Source organism: Drosophila kikkawai, chromosome 3L, assembly GCF_030179895.1.
Source record: "Drosophila kikkawai strain 14028-0561.14 chromosome 3L, DkikHiC1v2, whole genome shotgun sequence".
Lineage (NCBI taxonomy): Eukaryota > Metazoa > Arthropoda > Insecta > Diptera > Drosophilidae > Drosophila > Drosophila kikkawai.
Window position 1 is genome coordinate 28321603 of NC_091730.1, and position 1772 is coordinate 28323374.

At 60.7% G+C, this 1772-nt stretch overlaps 1 protein-coding gene across 1 annotated transcript; it reads right to left on the reverse strand.

Moving 5' to 3' along the window:
* Nucleotides 1–330: 330 nt before the first annotated feature.
* Nucleotides 331–774, reverse strand: LOC138928400 (uncharacterized). The gene has a single exon (XM_070285471.1). The coding sequence runs from the start codon at nucleotides 772–774 to the stop codon at nucleotides 331–333; it is 444 nt and encodes a 147-aa protein (XP_070141572.1).
* Nucleotides 775–1772: the final 998 nt, after the last annotated feature.

The window sequence follows — 1772 nt, forward strand, 5'->3', positions numbered from 1 at the left end:
CTGGCGCATACTCTGGTCGCAGGCGTGCTCCAGGGTTGCTGCGATGTGGTTCGCCATTTCGTTGGCTCCACCCGTCACTTCGGCCGCCATGCCGTCCAGCGCGCTTGTGAACGCCTGCGTGCACAGCGTGTCTGGCCTTTGCTGGGCCGCAGTGCTGCACGGGTATCTCTCTCGGGACCTCCCACTGAGCATAGGATAGCCTCGTGATCGCTCCCTGTGTATGCGTCGCAGATTCCCCATCTAGCGGTTTGGGAAATTGCTCCGCTCACAAATGTCAGGTCGACGATGGAGGCGGCTCCTGCTCTGACGAACGTATGCCGCTCACCGTCATTAAGGAGGACGACGTCCGTCGATGCAAACGCCTCGAGTACCGCGCGTCCTCTGGCGTTGGTCGAGACGGATCCCCATTCTTGGGCCCAGGAGTTGAAGTCTCCTCCGACTATGACTTTGGGCCTCGGAGCTTAGGTCGTCCAGGATCCCACTGAACACCTCCAGTGGGAGACTAGGCGCCAAGTAGCAGCTATAGATACAGTAGCCGCCAACTTCCGCCCGAACGAATCCGTCTGCTACCAGGATGTTGGACATGCGCAGCCGCCTGTCTCCGCAGAGCCAAAGGGCCGCCTTGCCAGAGCGGTCCTTGGCCCACTCTCCTCCCACGCTCGCCCTGTATGGCTCGCTGAGTATGGCCACATCCGCCGCTACCTCGCGCACTGTCTGCATCAGCAGGTCCTGCGCCGCTCTGCAGTGATTCAGCTTGAGCTGAATCAACTGCATACGGTCCTTGAAGTGTCGGTACCGCCTTTTCCGACCTGGCGGCTTTTGCTGCCGGGTCAAACGTTGGCCTCTCCGGAGCTCGCTGGAAGGATCACTGGCTCCTTCTTGCAGGCCACTGCCTTGTGGCCTGCTTCGCCGCACTTGATGCAGCAGCCGCTCTTGTCCACCAGGCTCTTACACCTAATGGCGATGTGGCCAAGCTCCAGGCATCTGAAGCAGCGGGAAGGGCCCTCGCGCTCCTGCACTCTACATGTGGTCCAGCCTATGCGGACTTTGCAGCGCCTCCTGAGCCCTTCGCCATCGAGCATGGCTGGCTGAAGACCGCCGCTTTGGAATCCCCGTACCCGGGGCGGAGGCTTCGTATCCTCACTGCTCCGTCGCTGAGCCGGTATTGCTCCGCGAGGGCGGTACGGATCTCCTTCTCCGTCGCGATCGCGTCGAGGTTGCGTATCTCGAAGACGCAGACCTTCGACTCCTCCGTTAGGGCTCGCACTTCCGCAGCGTCGCCCAGGACCCTGGAGATGCTGTCCCTCATGGACTCAGCGCTCTCTGTGCTCCCTCTGGCTACCTCGAAGAGTAAATTCCCCCTAGCCGTCCGACGAACCTTGCTGGAGGGGCTCGCCTCTGCCTGGGGACGTCACTAGCCCCGGCTATGCCGTCTTGTTGGCTGACCCTTCTCCACGGGTCAGTCTGGACTGCCCGATCTTTCCTTGGCACTACCGCCGTCTGTTGTGCCTTGCTTTCTACCAGCTTCCCGGCTGGTAGAATCTGGGAGCATCTGCAGCATACGCTCTCCGGCTCACTCATTCTCTCTGGCTCCACTGCCGACTGCTCGATGCCGGTTTTGAGCTTCCGCATCTCTGCTATAATCGCCTTCATTGCGATGTTAATATGGCGCACCTGCTTCTCATGCACCAGACTGTGGAGTTCGTCCAGCAGCTTTCCCAGCTTGGTGACGCACTCGTTGCGAGTAAGCGTCCTCTCCTGCTCAACCTCGA

Coding starts and splice junctions, on each gene's coding strand:
- LOC138928400 (XM_070285471.1), bottom strand. CDS start 774: ATGCAGTTGATTCAGCTCAAGCTGAATCACTGCAGAGCGGCGCAGGAC.